The 20,459-nt window shown below is 34.6% G+C and overlaps 1 protein-coding gene across 4 annotated transcripts in view; it reads right to left on the reverse strand.

The window, feature by feature from the left end:
• LOC150098631 (serine/threonine-protein kinase STK11-like) overlaps positions 1-20,459 on the reverse strand; it is a 112,816-nt gene that overhangs the window by 34,182 nt on the left and 58,175 nt on the right. For all 4 annotated transcript variants that reach the window (XM_090404680.1, XM_090404678.1, XM_090404681.1 and 1 more), the window contains exon 3: positions 19,766-19,898. In XM_090404680.1, coding sequence (XP_090260806.1) covers positions 19,766-19,898 — 133 coding nt within the window. The remainder of the gene's footprint in view (positions 1-19,765; positions 19,899-20,459) is intronic.

Raw genomic sequence — 20,459 nt, forward strand, 5'->3', positions numbered from 1 at the left:
AATTATAAAAAAAAAATTCCTTTCCACAATAAGTGCTCTAAAGTGAGAAAAATAAATACACAGCAAATATCAAAACATATTTCTAATTATTGAAACATCTAATGCAATAGTTCCAATTTACACTGCCAATACATCTTTATTCTTAAACTTCTATAGTTTCATTTATGCTGAAACAGATATTCTGACATAATAATATTTTGCAGGTCCTCCAAGGACTCATCACGGGTAGCTATTTATCACCATCAAATTCCTGACATGTACCCTTAAAGTGTGTACAGGATAGTACTACATGAAAAATTTACATCATTACTAATTTCCTATCCAACATTATCAGATCTCATATTTCTATCTTCTAAGGCACTTTGTACTGTATCATCTGGATCTTTTCCCTGCCAACCTGACAGAGAACACCTATTTTGCTAATCTTTCCTTGCCCATTTTGTTTAAGTGACCATACCACCTGAGATTAGCTCCGCTAATCTCAGGTGGTATGGTCACTTAAACAAAATGGATGAAGAAAGATTAGCAAAACAGACGTTCTCTGCCAAGCTAGCAGGATAAAAAAGACCTAGAGGAAGACCAAGATATAGGTGGAGTGATATGGTAAAAAGTGCCACTTAAGCCCTCATAATTAAATATCTATCACATCTCTCTTTGAATATATTCACTTTGAACCAAAGACATTAACTGACATTGATGATAGATTATTCCACACATGCGATGAAAGGAACCTGAATCTCACATTTCCCAATCACACCCTAGTCAGCTTCACAGAAAGCCGAGTTCCTCTACTAGTAATAAAATGCAAAATTTCATTTATATCTATAATATTCCCCTAATAACTTATTTTTATCATATTCCATCTCCTCCACCTATCCTTCAAAGTTTGAAGATCACATTCCCTCAACTATATTCTCATATGATATGCATAATTTCAAAGGCTAGTTTCATCATGGTTGTCCTCCCAGCTTGATTTTTTTTTTTTTTTTTTAAATGTATTCTCATTCTTCTGAATCTAGGTGACTATATCTCAGTAGTCTCTCTTCTTCTTGCTCGGTCTCCTCATATCTGAGGACTCGTGACCCTAGCCATAATGTTTCTCCATTTCTTTATGTCTTCTGTTTCAGCAGTGGCCAACTCCAAAGTAAGTTTGGTGATCTTTTTAATCTGATCCAACTATCTTGGTCTTGGGTGTCCTCGTTTACTTTGTCCTACCACTTTACCCTGGATGATAAGTTTTTTTCCAGATTGTCATTTTCACATCTTGAAATGCGACCAAAATATTTGAGGATTTTTTCATTTACAATGTCACGTTAGCTGCCTCTTGATTTTTAGTTGACTTATTATACTTTCATTAGACCTTATATCCATCCAGGAGATTCTCAACATCCTTCTCCAGCACATCTCGAAGCTGTTTGTCCAAGATTCAGCACCACAAATGAAAATTGAAAACACCAAGCTATTGACCAGTCTTGATTTAGTAGAGATAGAAATGTTTCTGTCTTTCCATATTTTCTGCAATTGCCAACCTTGCCATGGTAATTCTTCTTTTAATTTTTGGTGGACATCTACTCTTCGTACTTATAGAGCTCCAAGGTAATGAATTCATCCACCTTCTTGAAGTCAATGTTGTGGGCAAAATTGTCATTTTCATCTATTTTGTTTTATCATGATTAATTCTTAAATCAGATTTCAGGCTTTCCCATTCAACTCTTTTAATGAGGGACTCCAGTTCTCCTTTGATGCTGGCAATAAGAACGGTATCATCGGCATACCCAAGATTATTTATCCGTGTGTAGAGGCTTAATGGAATGTATACAGCACTCAGAAAGGATTAACATAGGTTTAATACTTCCTATATTTCGTCCTAGTCACTAGGACATCTTTGGGGTTACAAAAACAACTAATGTAACATGAACACAAATATCATACAATACTAAGCCCAACCACGTGGGTGACACTACTGCCCTATCTAGGTGGAGTGCCCTCTAAGGGCGGTTGTAGATGGCCTGGAATGTAAGGCGGGACCTCTGGTGATGAATGTTTCCCAAATATTCGGAAGTCTAATGCAACCGTATTTATTAAGATTTGGTTGATTTCTGAGAGCTGCTGCTTCTAAGAATAGTCTCTCTTTCTTGAATTTGCTGTGGTGGAGCATCACACTACCTACATCCCGCTAGAACACACGACCCCACAAAAATACAAGTTAAGAAATTAAAAATCTTACTTAAAAAAGTATCTTCCTGGCTCCCTGACATCACGAAAAAACTTATACCTTTCCGTTCCAGTCCCCCTCCCCCGAATATACGGTTTACCAAAAATCCACAAACCCAATTCCCCACTTATAGTAGACCTATAGTAGATGCCACCAACGCACCTTGCTACAGACTGTCTAAACAGCTGGCCAACTCTCTGATCCCCCTCACTGGAAGGTCCACATCCTATATAAGAAATTCTACCCACTTTAAAGCCCTCATAGAAAATTTAACCTTGAATAATGCAGACATATTGGTAAGCTTTGATATCTCCTCTTTGTTTACCAATATTCCCTTAACTGACACCTTATCTCTCTTAGAAAACGTTTTTCCATCTGACATCTTAGATCTCTTTTCCTTTGCCATTAGATCTCTTTTCCTTTGTATTTTTCTTGGAAGAACAAAATCTACAAGCAGATAGAGGGAACCGCCATGGGTTCCCCCCCCTCTCATCCCCTCTTGCCAATTTTTATATGGAAGATTTCGAAAAACGAGCCATAGACTCAACCTCACTCAAACCTTCTATCTGGCTAAGATATGTAGATGATGTGTTCTCTATTTGGCCTCATGGCCCAGACACGTTAGACTCCTTACTCAGTCATCTCAACAGCCTACATCCAAGAATCCAGTTTACTATGGAAAAGAAAAAGAACAATTGTTTACCCTTCCTAGACAACTAAACTATAAACACACACACACAGGCAGATACATTCACAAACTCTCCCAGCACCACCAGCCCTCTCAACAATATTGGCATTATTAAAACTCTTACCAAGAGAGCCCACAATCTTTGTTCCAGTGGAACCACCCTCACTACTGAGCTTAACCACATACACAGCACTTTGCTCTCCAATGGCTACAGCAATCACAATATCAAGAAAATAATCAGTTCTTCCCCCCATTCCCCGTCCTTCTCATCAATAAGAGTTTAAAAATGCCATCACCATACCCTACATCTGTGGCACATCTGAAAAAATAGCCAAGATTCTAAAAAAGTACAACCTACACACAGCATACAAGCCCCACCACAAACTTGCTACCCTTATCCGTTCTACTAAAGATCAGCTCCCTCCTCTCTCTCTCTGCCTGGAGTTTACAAAGTACCCTGTTCCTGTAAGCCAGCGTACTTTTGGACAGACAGGCAGATCAGCATCCATCCGCCTGAAGGAACACAAGTCTTACATCTGTAAACACAACTATGGTCAGTCAGGCTTGGCTGACCATGTCTTGGACACCACCCACAGGGTCTCTTGGAAGAAAACCACCATGCTCCACCACAGCAAATTCAAGAAAGAGAGACTATTCTTAGAAGCAGCAGCTCTCAGAAATCAACCAAATCTTAATAAAAATACGGTTGCATTAAACTTCCGAAGATTTGGGAACCACTCATCACCAGAGGCCCCACCTTACATTCCAGGCCACCTACAACCGCCCTTAGAGGGCGCTCCACCTAGATAGGACTTTAGTGTCACCCACGTGGTTGGGCTTAGTATTGTATGATATTTGTGTTCATGTTACATTAGTTGTTTTTGTAATCCCCGAAGATGTCCTAGTGACTATGACGAAATATAGGAAGTATTAAACCTATGTTAATCCTTTCTGAGTGCTGTAAACATTCCATTAAGCCTCCAACATGAAAATTATTTATCCTTTTGCCACCCAACTGGGAAATCACTATTGTGTTTGTTAATTGCCTTTATTATAATGTATTCTCCATAAAGAATGTATAGATCAGGGTAGAGTATGCATCTTTGTCTCACACCTATCTCAACGTTGAACCACTAAGATGTTTTCCATCCATCTTCACCACAGCCTGATTCCTCTCAGAGAGTTGTTTTTAAAAGTGTGTCAAGTGCTCTGGGATGCCCATTTTACTTAGTATTTTCCACAGGTCTTCCTATATGACACAACCAAATGCTTTAGCATAATCAATGAAGTGCATATACAAGGGAATATTAATAATATTCCAACCAAGTGCCTCCTTAGATTAGAAATTAAATCTCTGGTTCCACGTTCTTTTCTAAAACCTACCTACTCTACAGGAAGTTGTTGATCAACACATTGTCTTTAATAATATAGAGAAGAATTTTGTTTGCATGTGAGATTAAGGCTATAGTTCTATAATTATTGCATTCATTGACATTTCCTTTAGCCAATCTCCTGTCTCCCAGAGTTTATTACAAATTTTTCTGATGATTTCAATTCTTACTGAGAAACCACTGTCCTAAACATGTGAGAAGTACACTTGATATTTGGTCATGGCCCGGGGTTCCCCTTTTTTGAGTTTTTTTTAGAGCTTCTTCTTTTAAAATGCAAGGTTCCTTACATAAATCTCTGGTGTTTTTTTTATTGAATGAGACTGAATTATTGTTGTATGGATTTGCCAACAGTCTTTCCATCTGTTAAGGATGTCCAGCGGATCAGTAAGAATATGATTGTTGATATCAGCTATACTTGAATCTTCTTCTCCCATAGTCCTAAATGAACCGTTGGGTCATTCATGGCTGGTAGGTGATACTCTTTGCTAGCCTCCTCCAGTCGTCTCGGTCTCTTGTTCTTGATGTCAGTTGAGAAAGGGAGGAATTTGTCCATTTTTTGATGTTATCAGTCCATTTTAATCAAGGTCAGCCCCTAACCCTTGATCCGGGAATGATTCCTTCTAGTGCTTGCTTTCGAATGCCATTAGCCCACTCCACATGCCCAAACCATTTCATCTGTCTTCTTCTGATAACTATCAGAATATTTTCCCTTTTTTCTCCCATCTATTGAATCAATCAGTTTTCGGACATTTTCATTGGTTTCATGAGCAGTATACGGAATTCTCAAAAGTCTGTAAGTTTTCATCTCGAAAGACAGGAGTCTCCTCTCATCTTCCTTCAATAAAGTCCAGGCCTCACAACCATACAAGAGGACAGAATTCACCAAGGTGTCAATTTGTCTTAGTCTGGTTGTGATTGCTATTCTGTTATCTCCCCACAATGGTTTTAACTTCTGTAAGGCCACGGTTGCCTTAGCAATTCGGTATTTAATGTCGGTTTTTGAACGACCATCTTGACTCAACGTGCTTCCTAGATAAGTGAACTTCTTTACATTCTCAATTTGCTTATTGCCAATTTGTATCTTTAAGAATTCAATGTCCTGATTTTGAGGTTATCATTGTTTTTGTTTTTTGTAGGTTTATGTATAATCCATATTTTTTTACTGTTCTGAAAACATGGCTTGTAATTCTTCTTCACTTTCTGCCAGAAGATCGATATCGTCAGCAAAACATAAGTTATTTATTCTTAGTCTGCTAACTACTATTCCAGAAAACAATTAAAAAGAAGAGGGGACAAGATGCATCCCTGTCTTACCCCCTGTTCTGCCTGGAACGGTTCACTGCTGTAATTTTTAATTTCAATTCTCATATCAGATGAGTTCTCTGTATTCCATACATCCTGGAATAAATTTAGCAAGGTGTCTATGATGACGTCACCTCCTTCGCATATCAGTTCCACTGTGACACCATCACTTCCAGTTATTTTCCTATTTTTGAGAAACTAACTGCTGCAATAGCTTCTTCTTTTAATATCGGGTAATCTCCTTCCTCCTGGCAAAATTCCGTCCAAAATATCATCAGTCAGTTGAGAGTCTTTTTGAAAAAGTTTTCTTGCATAACATTTCTATCTATCAATTATTTTCTGGTTATCTGTGATGGAAGTTCCATCTTCATCTTCTATGCTTTGGTTTAATTTTCTATTCAACAGCCTTATTTTGCTAAATAGGTCTTTGGTTTGATTTTGATTTAAGTGATTTTCAATTTCTCTGCATATGTTGTTGATAGAGTTGTTTTTATCTTTAATGCAAATTTTTTTTGATGAGCTTGGATAACTCACTATACATCTGCCTATCATCTTCCATTGAAAGTCCTTTTGACTTTATTTCACTTCTTTTCTCACTTGTTTCAGAGTTTCATTTGATATTTAGGGTGTGTTGATTCTGGATTTTTTGGGAAATGTTGACTTTGCAGTTTCCAGTAATATTATTTTGGTTTTATCCCAAAGTTCTTCTGGGGTCATTTCATCAGAGTAATTCCCTAGTTCTAAAAATTTATTTTCCGCTTTAATGCTATATGTCTCAGTAATTCCTGTGAAGTCTAATCTGGATGGATATGTTCTGTTAGTTGTTTTCAAACATATTTTCATATCAGCAATGAGGAGTTGATGATCAGAGCCACAATCAGCTCCCAGGAAATACTTTAACATTTTTCATCATAGACCTCAATCTTTTGTTAATAAGGATGTAATCTATTTGGTTCCTTGTTCTGTCTCCAGGTGTATAGTCTCCGTTTGTGTTACTCAAAGAAGGTGTCGGTAACCATAAGTTCTCTTTCTATACAAAAGTCGATCAGTCTTTCACTTTGGGTGCCCAGTCCGTGAGATCCTGAGACTGTCTTGTTGTGGTCTTCCATCCTTTTTCCAACTTTTGCATTGAAATTGCCCTTAATGATCAAAATGTCTCTTTTCAGTATTGCATATATGGCTACATTCAGACCCTGTAGAAGAGGTCAATGGTTCTCTTCATCTGCATCACTTGTAGGGGCATAAATTTGTAAGAGTGTGATTGGTACTGGATTACAGTCAATTATCCTATCGTTGATAAGGTTGTAGCCCAATAATGATTTGCACATACATTTTTTTGACAAATATTGCTACTCTGTTTCTACTTATAGAATCATGTCCAGCAAAATAAATGGCACTGCCTAGCTGTGATGTAAAGTGTCCCTTGCTTTTCCAATGTATTTCTACAATTCCTAGTATATCGATGTTTAATATTTTCATTTAATGTTTTATAAAAAATAATTTAATATTTTGCACTATGTCCAGTTTGCATTTATGTAGTAACCTTTGTACATTCCAAGCGAGAAACCACTGATGGTGCTTTTTTGATCATAGTTGAATTGTGGCTGAGAAAGGTGCCAGTTCTTTGAACGTCATATAGCAGATGTCGAGACTGAGAGTACAGGTTCCTTTCTATGGTTGTCATGGGAGAACGTAGAGTGGCTTACCCTTGCCTTCTCTACCACAAGGCTATTGCCAATATTGCTGATTCAGCTATGCCAAATAGCTATCTGGACATGAGCCCTTTGGTGATATTGCATATCTTCAGCCTCATGACAGTACGGGAATGTGCTGTTGTTCACTTCCAGGGTATCTTGCTTAGTCTGGCTCCCAAAAAAGACCTGACTGGCCCTGATGGTTACTAAGCAACCACCATATATAGCTCTCTGGGTTGTCAGCACAAGCAAGCCCCCCCCCCCCCAAACACATCAAGGTGGATACCTTTGAGGAGACTCAGTAGTCTTATCAAAGTGGGAGTATACAGTGCAATAATCCAATGAGTCACTGCATTCACTCAATGACTTTAGCTATGTGGTTGCTAAACTTTTTTTCTCTGCTCATTATAACTCCCTAATATCAGATTCATTGGTTACTCAAAGAAAATTTCCATTAACATAATACATACTCTGCCTGCATCCTGTCCTTACACTTGGTAACAATGAACTGACATTGTCATCTGGATGATAACCAGTCTATTAAAGTGTTCAAGTTCAGGCAGGGAATCTGTATCAGCTATACTCCATGTTACCTACAAATAAGTGGATATCACCATCCAGATCATCCCAATATTTAATGTGTTTAACTTTCTCCCCTCTCTGTTCTAATCTTCATAGTTGTGAGTACTCACCAAGATACTCATTAATTAAGTTGAATGGAATGAATATAGCACAGAAAAATAAGTAAACAAAATTAATTGGTCCAAAATTTTGTCTGTCATAGAAACATCTTCAGGAATACAATATTAAAATAACACACACACACAAAATAATAAGTGAAAAAAAGAAGACTGTTTCTAAGCGTAAAGTCCTATATGAGAAGTGCTCTCGATGGCTAGCGTTTAGCTTTTGGGTGGAAGGCCAATTAAAGTATTAATTATTAATAGGACACCTCTTGGCAATTCTCATTAAAGGGATGTAAGTTCTGTTCGCTACAAACTTGGTATTAACATGGTCTACCTATTCACTGAGGAGACCTCAAAAAAGGTCAAAACCAGTCTGGGTAGTGACCTTCTCTCATAATGTTGAACAATAATACAGCTCCTAGAAGTTAAGTTCCCATTATGGGTAAATATCAAGAATAGTGATCGGAACTTGCTCCACCTTTTACATGAGTTGCCTCAGCTTGCACTACCTTCAAGGGTCAGTTGCTGCACTATCCAGGTATTTGCTTACGCTTAGAATCGCCGAACTTTATACAGTTCCTATATTCGGCATGAAACTCTTTGAGTTTCTTATTTGGCTAAGAAACAATATGGGATATAATATCCCTTAACTTAACTAAGAATTAAAGTTTCCCAAATCTTGGCTGGTGTAAGAGAACCATATTTATTTAGATTATGATATTTTTTTTAAATCTGCTGGCGATTACAAAAAAAAAGGAAGGCTTTAAGTTTGTATTTTGCTATGGTGAGCCATAGTAGTTTTGTTTCCATCTATCCTGTGCAAGATGCCCAAAGCATGATCAGCTAAACCTGACTGACCATAGTTGTGGCAGCAGATGTAATTTCGTGTTCACCTAGGTGGAAGTTAGCAGATCTCTCAGTTTGACCGTAATATGATAAGTTGCAAGAATAAGAAGTCTTGTAAACAACTAGAACAGAGAGGGGAAGTAGTAGATCCTTAAGAGAGGATCTACTACTTCAGATAAAGGCAGCTAGCTTTAAATGAGATTTGAAAGCAGTGCAGATATTGTCTAAGATATAGGGAAATAATAATAGCATTAACTATAATCAATATGTTGAGAGGAATGTACAGAAATGGGAGAAAAAAAATAAGACTGTTTCTAAGCCTAAAGTCTTATATGAGAAGTGCTCTCGATGACTAGCTTTTAGCTTCTGGGTGGAAAGCCTAAAAATTAAAGTTTCCCAAATCTTGGCTGGTGTAAGACAATCATATTTATTTAGATTAGGATGTTTTTTTAATGTGCCTAATGTGTTCTTTAAAACAGGTGCTTTAATCTAAAATGCAATAATCGAATATAATAACCTATGGGAAAAGTATAATTCATTCCTCAAATTTCTTTTTTGACCCTTAATTTTTTTAAAAAAATAATTAGGGTATGTGTCAGGGTCAAGTTAAAAAAACATCAGCTGAAGCTGAAAGACAATAAAACATATTCGGAATATAAATTTATTATTCTACTTCTTAAGAAAGAATTGAGGTAACGTAGTTTGGTGGGCACTCTGTTTCTTTTTTTCATACAACTGACAGTATGGCCCTATTGCCTCTTCTACTCTTTTGTAAATTTTACTGCTTCTCTCTTCACCAGGGTCAGCCTCTAGGCATTGCTGCTTAAAAACTTCAGTTGCACAAAAAATATTTTCAATTTGTTTCTGTGAAATCTCTTTGGGCTTGTCAGTGATTAAATTTTCTTAATCTTCTTCAGGATCTTCTCGCTGTGCATCTAAATTTAGCAGTTCGGAATCACTCAATTTCTCAGAATAAGATTTAATTAACTTAGATTCATTTGAAAAGGGTCTAAAATCATTTGCACAATTTGGAAGAATGTGCTTCCAAATGGCTCGCATATTGCTAGAAGTATTTTCATTTCCTTTGCGACTTTATAACCAGGCTGAGATTTCTCTAATTTGGCCAGAAAATCTTGGAAGGGATTTGTCCCCTTCTTTACACAATTTTCTTCAAAATATCTGGATAATTTGTGACCACCTCCTTATCTGCACTTGCAGATAAGGAGGTGGCCTGTGAATAGAACATTAAGTAGGCTATTTCTCTTTTTGAAACGCTCAAACTACCCAGCACTAGCGTGGAATTCTTCTTTTCCATCATTGATAGTCCTTTCTTTAAAGGTTCCAAAGAGACTTAATGCTTTTGATTTAATAAGGTCAGTGCTTAGCATGATCCATTTTTGGTTACAATCTTCGATTCTGTAGAAAGAAGTCTCTTTCTAATTCAATCATTATAATACTTTGATTTCAAAGTATTATAATGATTGAATTATGAATGAAATACAAAGAGAAAGGTAAAGCTGCATTCAGCAGCTTAGCTTAAAATTGCTCTTACAGTTGATTCACCCATTTTATGCTTTTGTCCTATCTTTGCTCTGGACTCACCTTGTTCATTTTTTTTTATTATTTCAAGTTTTTCTTCCAATTTCTCACACTTCCACTTTTTTGCTCACTAATTCTTTTATTCATGATGAAAGGTTGGGAAAATACTTTAAAATAAAAAGGTAACGAAAACAATTGCAAAGGAGACACAAGATATGATCATCAAAAGGCTATGTAATTAGCAGACGACATAAATTTTGGCAGTAAATTTGGAACATAGTGTACATGGAAATAGTGTAGCATGCCATTAAAATATAACTTTGTAAAATGTCTTAAACTGTAACTAAATTATTCCATCCTGGTGAGTAATTTTTTAAAATAGCCATAAAAACGTATAGATAGAAAATTTTTAAAATCTGTAATATTTATTTTTAAGATGTATATAAGCACACTAATCGAATTTGGATATAGAAAAAAAAAAAAAAAGACACTAATCGTTGTCACATTAATTGAGGGATTGCTGTATTTTGTTTATCTTTTTTGTGCTGCAGCCACTGGACAAATATACATTTTTGTACAATGGCTACAGCACCAGATAGTGGCAACCAGCTTTAACTGGCTGTCTCCTTATTTGCTTTTCTGATGATCTGCTCCTTCCCCTCTCTTTTCCAGGGTGTTTACAAGATTCTTTGTTCTTGCAATATTATAGTCAGATTGGGAGATCTGCCTAAAAAAAAACATAAAAAATACATCTGCCACCGCAACTATGGTCAGTCAGGACTAGTTTTGAATATCTTGCACAGGATTAGATGGGGGGGGGGGGGAAACTACTATGCTTCATCACTGTAAATACACTCTCAAAAGACTTAAAAATCAGTCTAATCTAAATAAATATGGTTGTGTTAAGCTTCCCAAGATTTGGGAAGCTTAACACAAGGAGGCATGAGAAATAGCCTCCTGCCCAACATTAAATACAATACAATATTAATACTGTATTCCTGAAGATGTCTCCATGACAGACACAGAATACTGGAATGATTAAACTTGTGTTTAATTATTTTTCTGTATTGTATTCATTCTATTAATACGAGTGTAAACCAGCATCTAAGCCTAAATACCTGTTTACCAATAAAGATAGTCCTCCTTTATCCATAAAATGTATCTTTCTATTGCAGTTCATCTTCTTCAGATATGCTCATGGTCATAGCAGCAACAGCTGTTTATTTCATCCTGTTAACCTCTATCTCTCAGCCTCAAAAAACCACTGTCTATCTCCACCATTGGAGATTTCTACTCTGGATGGATTTTAATTCTTCTGCACTCATCAGTAACAGTTCCCAGCCTTTCCTCTCTTGCATGTCCTCCTTGAGTGCACCCCTGAACCCCGATTCTGTTCACGTATCATCAGCCAGATTTCACTCATGCCAATAATTTTTAGTCTGAATGCATCTACCTATGCAAAAAAGTTCTCAGAGCAAACTAACAAATTCAAATGAAAGAAATAATAGTATTATAACACGAGAGTTGAATAAATAAGCAATTATCTGTACATAATCACTTATGTGAAATACTAACTATAATGATATTGATAATATGATAATATTGATAAAATGTGTAAAGTAATTATGATATTGATAATATCATAATTACTTTACACATTTTAAATGTCTAATGAGAGTGAACCAAACATGATACATGACGTAATATAAGTTCCTGATTTCCGTTATACTGAGCAAAAGTCCGTATAATTTCAGAAATCTCCTTGAATCTCAGGACATAACTATGTACAACATAACCTATTTTCTACTTGTTGCTAGAACACTCAATTCTCTTCACTTGTGATGTTCAATGCAAGGTCTGATTTATTTATTTATTTATTTTTTTTATTTTTTATTTTTTTTAATATTCTTCCATAATAATTTTCTCTCAATGGCCTATCTGTTCTATGCAGTAAATTCCACATAAGTAGATTTTTATTCCCTTTATTTTTTTTTTAAGGATGAACATGGTGGTTTATGTGACTGTAAAAATGTGAGCTTCTGCATAAAGGTGAAGCAGCCTTCACCTATATGCAAATGATGATGATATCGAAGCATTATGGAGTAATGCTTCAATATCATCACTACACTATCCAATCCATCATGTGTTCCATATACAGTGAAGTTATGGCTCCACTGTATTCCTTATTTGAAGCCTCCCTGGAAGACTTTTAAAATGTACAAATTGGTCATGAACCTAAGATTGTAACATTAGGGTTCACAACCATTTTGTTCTGGGCTTATGCTAAAGTGCTTCAGTTTCTTCTTATTCATCACAAGGGTTATTGCGGCTCCTCTCCTCTCTCTCTATCTTTTTTATTTTTACAAGATGGCAAGAAGCACATGGAGATTACCTTCCTGTATGGGCATGGTTTTTTATAAAAAAAATAAATAAAAAAATTTATAAAAAAAAACAAATTTCTTGACCAGAGAAATCACCCATTCTTAGTAGAATTAGAAGACAGCAGGAAGCAGCTGTCTTCTAATTCTATTATAAAGCAATGTGTAGATATAGCCTTCCAGAATTATAGGATAATCCTCATCATTCTTCAAACACCATGGACCTTTCCTTAACCAGCACCTCCTTCAAATACATCATTAATGTTCTCTCTCTCTCTCCTTGGCAACTGACTATAACCTTGTCAATGTTTCTTTTTCTACAGATTCTCCTTCTCCCAACCAATTTCAGTCTCATATCCCATGTATTGCTCAATATAATTCCCATTTGCACCATGTAATTGTAGCATTTTGAACAACTTTTCTCTTGGCACCTTGTCATATGCCTTTTTCAGATCTACAAAACTTTAATACAGATCCTTGTTAAATTTCCATGATTTCCCAACTATTTGTCTTAAAGTGAAAATCTGATCCTGACAACCTCTCCTTGGCATGAATCCAGCTTATTCCACACATATTTACCTTCCAGAATTCTTCTTAGTGTCTTTTCAAATAATATGTCTCACAGACTAGAAATCAGTCCATACTCAACTCATTCATAACTAGGGTAACAAATCTTCGCCATCTAATTTCAGTCACTTCAGTTTTTTTCTAAAATAACAGAGAAACTCATCAACATGACTTCTATGTTATCTCAAATACTATATAATCACCAGCATGGATTTCACCACTGTCAATCAATGGGAGATCTTGCTTATTTATCCACCTTTGGACAAATGCTATGGAAAAGCTTGCTATCTCTAAGGCATGTGATCAGGTTTGTTGCAAAGGCCTATTAGGTATGCTTCCAATGTATGGTATCTTATGTACATCATTACATGGTATCTTATCTTCCATTGTATCTTATGGCTTCTGGTTGCCAGTTTTCTGCCTGGACACACACACACACATTACATGAGATGGTGGCTAGATCTTTATCCTCAAAGTCTGAAACTAATGCTTGTTCCAGAAGGTTTATTCTTCTTTCACCTCACTCTTCCTTCAATACATCAACAATCTTCTCCTGTTGCCTGCAAGTCTAATATTCAGTTTTACTGGTACCAGTACACTGCACTCATTTTTCTCATTCAACCAACCTAGCATCACACAAATTGTCAACACTTCCAGAATATCAACCTCTAAAACCCTCTCCAAATTTTGATCTCAAAACCATTCTTCAATGGGGTTCTGATAATCTTGTTAATTTATGTGCTAGTAAAAATCAATCCTTTAATTTCTCAGAATATAAGAATCATTCTCTAACAGTCTTGCTTTTGACAACACCTAAATTTCTAGACCAGAGGTTTTCAGTCTTCAGGCCATGGCTCACTTGGACAAAGCATATTACTCAGCAGTGTACTGATAGGTCATATTGTACCATCAAGGTGAGCCTTCATGTGCCACCCTAAATGCAAATTGTAGAGTAACTGGCACGACATACACAATCTTAACATTTTTATTTTTCAGTGAAAAATTAAGTCAGCCGACTTAATGCACATGCATGTTGAGATATACAATATGTAGCAAAATATTATACTAAAAACGAATTATGTAAAAGAACATTTTCAATTATTAAGATTTATTATTAAGATATATCATATGCTAAACTATATCTGAAAACTTACAAAGTAAGATAATTAAAAAAAATATTTATTTACTAACAAAATTCTCTTACAGCCTACCAGAAAAACCACTAAGCCTACAAACCATACTTTGAGAAATGCTATCTTAGAAGATGCGATTTCTTGCCTTGGGATTAATCTAATCTCATCCCTCTCAGCATAAACATATTACAGATGTCATCTCTTCAGCATCCATCTATACTGATAACAAATCCACGTGGCCATTGAATACTACTCTCACATTTAGGATGGTCTCACTGAGTTCCTAAAAAAATTTTAACTCACTACAGAAGAGAGAGTAATTAGATTGATTAATTACCCATCTCTTATTAATTTATTCACTGCTTAGAGGAAAATGGAGTGTCTAAGGTCATTAGAACAGCACCCAAGAAAATACCGGTATAAAAGATTTAAGGCAGGGCTAAGGATAGCCCCATAACAGGCCACTAGGCAGAAACAAAAGGTTTATGAAAAAGTTATTGGAATGTGTGTGTGAAGTGAGAGATACAAGGAGAGAAGGGGGGGGGGGGGATCTTTGTTAAGCCAAGCTGCCCTTTTCTATATAGCATCAAGCAGTTTTAAAGAAGATTTCAATGTTTCCATTTCATTGTCAATGTAAGAACAGTAAGGTTGGGAAAATCTAAGATTTATATGGTATTATGAGTTGTACAGGTAAGAAATGTCTTGAACAGAAAAGTTACCCAAATTTTTGGAGGTGAAAAGATTATCTTAGTGAAGTGTGCTTGTGCCAGAGAGAACTAGAAGAGAAGTAATCCAAAGAAATCTGATGGTACAGACACAAGCCTTCAACCTACAGCTGGTTAAAAAATGAACCTCACTGCCTAGTAATGTACAAACATGACTAAATATACACATTAGCAAGCTCTTTACAAAATATTCAATTCTAAAACTGTTCAGCTGAATGTTTGATTGTCAATATTTCCATAGTTTTTTTTTATGAAAACAATCATATTTGAGCCCCATTTATATTATTCGAAGAACTTTGCTGAATGGATATACCTTTCTAAAAAGCAAGGAAGCATGTCAAAAGTTAAAGCACTTTTGATTTAGTTGATCCATTTTGACTTATGTACTATGCACATATAATTTTGTCTTCGCTGTTATCAAATTCCTGATAAGTACCCTCAAAAGGTATACAGGATACTATAATAGTGTTACATAATTTAGTTATGTAACACTATTATCTAGTTTCCTATCAATATTTTTTCTCCAAATTAGTCTGTTACTTGTCAGAGTTTCACAATATTGTCAAATCTTATATTTTATCTCCTAAATAAATTCACCTAGATCCTGGTCTGGATCCTTTTCTTGCCATTTGGTATCAAACATCTGTTTTGCTAACCTTTCCTCTCCTATTCTGTTTGAGTGATCATACCACTTTAGATTAGCTCTTCTCACAGTCTTGAAAAAATTTCACGATTCTGCTATATTTTTAATGTCACCTGTTCACTGCTCAAATTTTTTTCTGTGATCAACTGATTTATTGATAATTTTCAAATCTAAGTAAAAACTATTTTAAAAATCAAATGTCTTGTATACTCTAAGAAATAAGAGAGAGATCTCCCTTATTTCATATACCATATAAATTTATTCAAATGGCTCCCCATAATACCAACTTTACTTATTATATATATATATTTCTAATTTGTCAATTTCACTAACAATTGTGCTTAAACAGCTGAAATATTCTATGTTTCTGCTTATTTTGTTTTGCCTAATTTTGCAACTATGAATTGAATGGTGTAATTTAAAATGATACAATAAATTTTACCAGATCTTAAATACAAAATTTTATTAAATTACATCCAGTTAGCATAAAATTAATAATATCAGTTTGAATTACTGTACTTATAAAAATAATTCACTCGAACCAAAAATTGATCCAGATTTTTGGTTCAATCTTATTGCAAATAGTATTAAATTTCACCTGACAGAGTTATGGTAGCATATAATTTTTACAGATTTTTTTCATTAGTGCTGCTGTAATTGATCTAACTGAAACACAAACTGTGATGGATAGAGAAATTTTTGTAGGGATTCCAGTTCCAAATATGAAATTTCAATAGAATCCAGCCAGCCAGTCAGAGAGAGAGAGAGAGAGAAAGAGAACAAATCCAAGTCTTTATGTCAATAATGACCAGTTCATCTCTTTTATGATAAGGGTAGACATCCTCATTCTGACATTAGTGTAAGTAATACCACTGTTATCCAACCTATTTTCTATAACCTGAACTACTGCATTATGTCTTCTGACATATACTTCACATGCAAGGTGGCAACACAAGGTCACAGTTTCTATGGTATGATGGCTTACTCTATAGTTCTTGTCAAATACTTCTTAAGTTGTACAAGCTAGAATCAACAGGGCATTAATTCTCATCTTGATTAAATATATATATATATATTCAAACTATCCAATATAACTATTGGATAGTGAATATATATATATATATATAAATTCACTATCCAATCAGACAACAAGACCAGCAAATGGTAAATGTACAAGATACAGACCAGTTAAGTGACACCTCCATAGTATACAAGTTCTCATCATGGAAGCCCACTACACCACAAGATCCATTGTAACAATGCACAATTTATGGCTTCCTATGCCACCTACCACCTCCAACACAATATTTTTATCTGTTAATTGCATTTATTTGTTGGCCAATTTACATGTATCCATATATCTATATATTAGAGGCATCACAAAATAATAATAATAATATACAATAATATAAACCAAAAACAAACATGACTATACAACACAAAGAAATATCATGCTGACTGGTGTGATGCTTAGTTGAACAAGGTTCCTGCTGTCTTCATCAGGAAAGTATGGTAAAAAGTGAAAAGACAGATGCTGGAACAATCTGAAGATCACCAGAAATGAAGATAGGCACCATCAACATAACAAGTACTTACAGAAGTCGAAATGACAAAATAACTAGAAGTACCACATGGATATAACCACAGTCCATAATGTGGCATGATCAAGGCCTTATGCAAAGGAACCATAACTGCTCAAGGTACTCTTTATCATTACCATAATACACTGTGATGTTCTCACAATTTTAGCAATATAACTTTGCTAAAATCGTGATTCACCACAACCACCACCAGATCTTCAAAATTTCTCCATTAATTATATACTCTGCATCCCATCCTATCCAAAGTATCCATACACTCATCTATTATTAGTTCTTTTGATTAAAGTTTCATCTGCCTGACAGCTGCTTTGAACTGTTGGTTCTTATCAGAGATTACGCAGAAACCTTAAAAATGACATGAATCCTCATTCAATACCAAACCAGTTTTGTTTCAGAGTTGAAATTTTCATAAGTGAACAGCAGTCAGTGCGTAAGAGTAATTATCAAAGAAGAGCTTAAATGTATTCATTTGGCAATGTAAAATAAACAGATCAATCCATATTTCATGCATTATTTAAGAAACTTGGAAAGTTTTTAAGAAGTGCAAACTAAGGCAATTCTAATGCCGAGGATTGTATTTTCATAAGCTCTTACTTTATTATCCAAATATATATAAATATATATATAAGGAAAAGCAAAAAAATTTTGCTTTTCCTAAATATAATAAACTATTAAATTTTTAAATATACAGCTGAAATGATTCAATTTGAATTAACAAAGAAAGAATCATAAGGCATCTACAACATTCATCTTTGAAATAATGTTGAATCTTTAACATCTACTTTTCCTACACATCGCCGAAATGAAGCCAAATGGTTCTTTCTTTAATAATTACTTTTAAGCTTCGACCGAGAGCTCACTTACAAAAAATACATTTCTATGAAATTTGATTTCTTTAGCAATGAATGAGGCTTAAGATTTCTCTTAAGGTTTCTGATAAGAACCAACCAGCTTTAAACAGATGTCAGGCCAGTGAACCTTAAAAAAATGCACTAATAAAAGACAAACATACAGGCATTTGGGCAGCTATCATGTTTTTTTAAGCAGTACAAGCTAAGTCAATTTGATGCAGAGGATTGTAGTCTTGTAAGCTCTCAGGTCAAATTTTATGAAACTTTCTTAAGTTTCTAATTTTGAAATAAGTGAGATACTATAATGGAGGATATCATGGATCAATTCACGATTTTATAACTAAATGTAGAAAGAAACTTAAAACTTTCTTTCTTTCTAAAATTTACCAGAGTTTGTAAGAACATAATCTTCTCATAAGCTTTGTAGTAAATTTTCAAAAGTAAGAACATTTTTCTACATTTCGTACTTTTGCTTGTTTCCAAATTTTGCTATAAAATACAGATAAATCTGTAATACTGTCTATTATAATATATATGTAAGACAAATATAAATGTCACAGCTCTATAGTTGAATATTTTATTATGCACTCAACTAGAGATCACTTATGATGAATTTAACTTTCTACATAGCTTATATATGTTGAATGAGCTTTTGTCTTCACTTCTGCTTGCAATTTTTTTTGAACTCGGTCCATTTGAAGCCTGGTGTTTCAGGCTAGTGAAACTTACTCAATGCATTAATAAAAGGTAAATAGATGAGTATAAGGGTAGAGTATATATGGGTTGTGGGTAGAGTTCGTGTTGTTTAAATAGTAAAGACAAGGCAACTCTGATTGCAGTCTTGTTCTCATAAGTTTGCTGGTAAATTTTTGAAACTTCACTTTCTACATTTGGTTATAACATATAGATAGATCCATATTATCCTCCATTTTGATATTATAAAACATCATTTAATTTCACAGAGAACATCGTATTTATGAAACAAATACAACATAAAAATCAGAACATAATATTGCACTTATTTCTTCAAATAACAAAAATATTAACAGAACTTATTTTAAATTATGAAATATAAAGAACAATTATGGATTTAATAATCAAAATGAATTTGTGATAAATTATGATGTAGGAAAATGAATTTTTAATATTTCTTGGAGTAGCATACATATGGTTTCTTCATAAATATTTCTGACTTCTGAAAAAAAATCTTTCAAAGAATAAACTGATAGCTAGTGCCGAGATAAATTTTCTGAAAAATTGTACTGCAGAATAGGTTTAATCATTAGCCTTGGAAATCCTTCTATTTGCATGATTATGCAAGATAAGTGGAGTCTTTTCCTATTAGTTGCATTTGTTATGATGCATGTAACACAAATGTTTCTGCTTCTGCCAGCCAAATACCTGAAAACATGCCAAAGAAGCAGTGAAATATGAGGCAACAACCAAATACTCAGTACATCCCAAGATATACTGTAACTGAAAATTGACAAATTATGAAACACATACCTCAGCCACTCCCAGATCAGAAAGTTTTAATGTTCCACAATTCGTCAATAGTAAATTTCCTGGTTTTATATCTTTATGAATGACTCCTTGGCTGTGAAGATATTCCAAACCATCCAAGAGTTGACAAAAGTATCTGTTTAGAAACAAATACGAGTTATAATTACTATAGCTAATGAACATGCACTTTATACCCTTACCTAGACAACAATCAACAAATGAAATAGTGATGTTATAAACAGTACAGAACAACTGATAAGAGTGCACATTTCTTCCTTAACTCCTGCACTTTGGGGATTGATATACATAAATACAAATAAACTTTTTGAACTTTTGACTTATTTTCATTTGCTCAAAACTTTCACTTAATAAGTCAATATACATTTGCAACAAAGTGAAGTATACTAAGAAAAACTACATATGAGATATAATAATGTTAAAAAACACACTACAGACAACAGATGAAAATAATTAAACATACAAGCTATTGTTTTAATACTGACCATTTACAAACATCTTACATTATAGCCTACCAGTTTCGCTAGCAAACTGTCTAGCTTTTTCAAGGCATTTACGGAAGAACATAAAAACTAGTAAATGCAAATTGAAAGGAACATAAAAACGTAAACAAACTATGTAATATACTCCTGGATATTTGTAGAATAGCACCTTATCTTTTGGTGATCCTAAAAACTGT

The sequence above is a fragment of the Typopeltis vanoorti genome, chromosome 15, assembly GCF_054136105.1.
Source record: "Typopeltis vanoorti isolate ZY-2024b chromosome 15, IOZ_Tvanoo_1.0, whole genome shotgun sequence".
Lineage (NCBI taxonomy): Eukaryota > Metazoa > Arthropoda > Arachnida > Uropygi > Thelyphonidae > Typopeltis > Typopeltis vanoorti.